The sequence below is a fragment of the Salvia hispanica genome, chromosome 4 (assembly GCF_029641045.1).
Source record: "Salvia hispanica isolate PSC_SH4W2 chromosome 4, Shi_PSC_v1, whole genome shotgun sequence".
In the NCBI taxonomy this organism is placed as follows: domain Eukaryota; kingdom Viridiplantae; phylum Streptophyta; class Magnoliopsida; order Lamiales; family Lamiaceae; genus Salvia; species Salvia hispanica.
Window position 1 is genome coordinate 31550578 of NC_142695.1, and position 3177 is coordinate 31553754.

Sequence of the window (3177 nt, forward strand, 5' to 3'; positions counted from 1 at the left end):
ATTGTGATGATATTAAATTTAAATATGATATGAAATAATATTTGTATAATTTTGTTAAATTTTAAAATAAGAAGAAAGGAAAATGGAATGGAATGGAATGACCATTCCTTAGCTAAATGGATGGAATGGGTATTCCCATGTGGAATGGAATGGCCATTCCAAAAGGAATGGTGATTCCTAACAAAAAAATTTACCAAGTAAAGGAATGGAATGGAGGTAGGAATGTCGTTTCATTCCTCCATTCCATTCCACCATACCGAGAAGGGCCTTAGGCCATGCTTTGTATGATGGAATGGAATGAGGGTGGAATGGGATGAAGGTTGGAATAGAATGAAGATAGGAATGAAATGTCAATTTCTTTGGATTTCCTTTGCATTTTCATCTATTCACTCATTCATTCCATCACACCAAGCAAATGAATAGAATGGAAGTAGGAATCACATTCCATTCCATCATTCTATTCCATCCTACCAAGAAGCCCCTTAGAATTTTCCTATCCTGCAGCATCTCTCAATCCTAAAACATGGAAGGAGCTTCCACCGATGTTTCACAATGGCACGCCGGCAAAGCTGACCTGTGCAAGATAGGATCCAAATAGTCTATTATGGTACCAACGGCCGGCCTTTCAAATTTATCTGTACAAATCAACTAAGGTAGCCCTAAACTATAAATCAAACGTTCGCAAAATTTTTTATAAATTGGATAACGATCAGAATTGGTACAGTGGATTGCATTATAGATAGAGACAGATTGGATTAGACAATCTATTTTTGCATTATAGACATAAAGTTGCATACAATGCAAATAAACTATTTATAATACAATCTCTGCCTATATTCATAATGCAAATTAAATAGCCTATGTTTATAATGCAAATATAGATTATTTCTAATGCAGTCTGTCTATATCTATGATGCAGTCTGCTAAAAATCACTGCATAGCGTCTACTAATATTTTTTGCATTATATCATTTACTCCCTCCGTCTCTAAAAATTAGTCACTTATTTCCTTTTACAACTGTCCCTCAAAATTTGTCACATTTCACTTTTATCATTTTTGGTAATGGACCCCACATTCCACTAACTCATTCTCACTCACATTTTATTTTAAAACTATATAAAAGTAGGATCCACATGTCACTAACTTTTTCAACCCACTTTCTATTACATTTCTTAAAACCCGTTTCGGGTCAAATGGTGCCAAATTTTAAGGAGCGGAGGGAGTATAATTTTATATTTTACGTACATGCTAGAAACAGATTTAGCAGATTAAATCCTAAAATGTAATTCTACAAATTATAGTCATATTGTTTCATTCTCCAAATAATCGTCGATTGTCTTCTACATCTCCAGGTGAATTGTTGTGTTCTACCACAAATCTTCTGATAATTCAAAATGAAGAAAATGAAAGGAAGGAAAAAATAGAAGTTATAGACTCTTTGTTTCAGAACTACATATTCCATTTTTGTGTGAGCAAAATATTTTGAATAATTCAAGGACTAGACTTGAAAAGAAAGACAAATATTTTAACTACATGGAGGAGCTGAACATTTAATTTATGAAAATAAAAGTTGGAACATTTTGCAATCACCAAGGATGATAAGTTTTAAAATTATGATCCAATTAAATTAGGGTTTATGTCTCATGTCTAGTCTCATTTATGTTAGGGTTTGCAACATAAGATTTATAATTCAAATATTCCAAGGGTTTTTGGCTTTAAAAATAAAAAATTTTCACCGAATTTTGGTTTTTCCCATGAACTATGAGATTGGATTTTAAAACCACGAATTTTCACCTCGTTTGCTATTTCCCAATCTAACCCGAATAACACATTTCCGGTGCAGGAGTTGTCCAACGTGGACAGCCGCAAAAATGACATGGACGCCGATTTTACGACCCTTAAACGACGTCGTTTTACACTCAATCACGTTTAAAACACTACACAACCCTTAAAACACTCCTAAACCCTAAAATTCGTGAAAATCGTTCTTAAATTGGAGGTAAGATTTTGAAATCTTTCTTAAATTAGAGGTAAGATTTTGTTCATCTTTATTTCGAATTTAGTCGTTCCTCAGGTAGGCGAATCAATTTTGTGAGTTTTTGGGTGTTACCTTCCATCTTCAGAATCGTCCTCACAAATCTTTCTCAAATGACGAATTTAACTATTTTTCTTGTATGCAGGTCAAATTAATTGGTTTTCTTGCGTGCAGGTCAAATTTCAAATGTCGTGTTCTTCACAAACCTCAAGCTTCAACCTCAGTTGGCCTGAAGGTGAATTCGTAATCTGTAACCATGGAATTCGGGCTGAGATTGGGACGTCGAGGACTGATAGTTATCCGGGAAGACGATTTTATCGTTGTCCATTTTGGAATGTATTTTGTACTCATCCATTTAACCATTTATAAGCAGCAGGCGTAAAAAATGAACTTTTCTACTCCCTCCGTCCCATAATAGATGGCGCACTTGAGGATTGGTACATGATTTTAGGTGATGTTGTTTTGTGTGTTAGGTGGAGAGAGAAAATAATATATTCATATTAATGTGAGAGGGAGTTTTTTTTTCAAAAAAGGAAATGTGACATCTTTTGTTGGACAATCTAAAAAGGAAAGTGTGACATCTATTATGGGACGGAGGGAGTATCATTTTGTAGAATGATGACTGTAAATTCTTTCGGTGGATTGAACCGACTTCTCCCCTGAGCCAGGAAATTCTCATTCATAGGACGCGGAAAGAAAAAGCCGAGTTCGAAGAAAGATGGAGATGTGCACACTTGAAGGCGGTTTCTCTGGAAGAGAAACTGAATGCGAAGATTGCGGAGTTGAATGACAAACTTGAGGAGTGTAATGCTAAGATTGAAGAGTGTGAACTGCTGAAATCGATGATTGAAGATTTCGGAAGCACCACGCTAAAGTTGAAGCTGGTGGTCTTCCTTTTGTGTGTCGTAATATTTGTCATTATGTAGTAACTTTATGTTGTAATGTATAGCCATTATGTAGATTTTGATGCTACATTTGAACTTTTGGATGCTAAATTTTGGTTCTTGTAGTAATTTGGATGTTGGATTTGATCTTCTAAATGGTTTTGAGTTCTAGATGTTAACTTTGGAGTTGGATATTTAGATGTTATCTTATCAACATTATAGATTGATTGTGATGCTTGTGTTGTTATCATAGTTTGT

At 34.7% G+C, this 3177-nt stretch overlaps 1 protein-coding gene across 1 annotated transcript; it reads left to right on the plus strand.

Moving 5' to 3' along the window:
* The first annotated feature begins 2221 nt into the window (after positions 1–2221).
* LOC148928452 (uncharacterized) lies at positions 2222–2961 on the plus strand. Its single transcript, XM_089056250.1, has 2 exons — positions 2222–2371; positions 2650–2961. Exons 1-2 carry the CDS (start codon positions 2222–2224, stop codon positions 2959–2961), a joined length of 462 nt encoding a protein of 153 aa, XP_088912376.1.
* Positions 2962–3177: the final 216 nt, after the last annotated feature.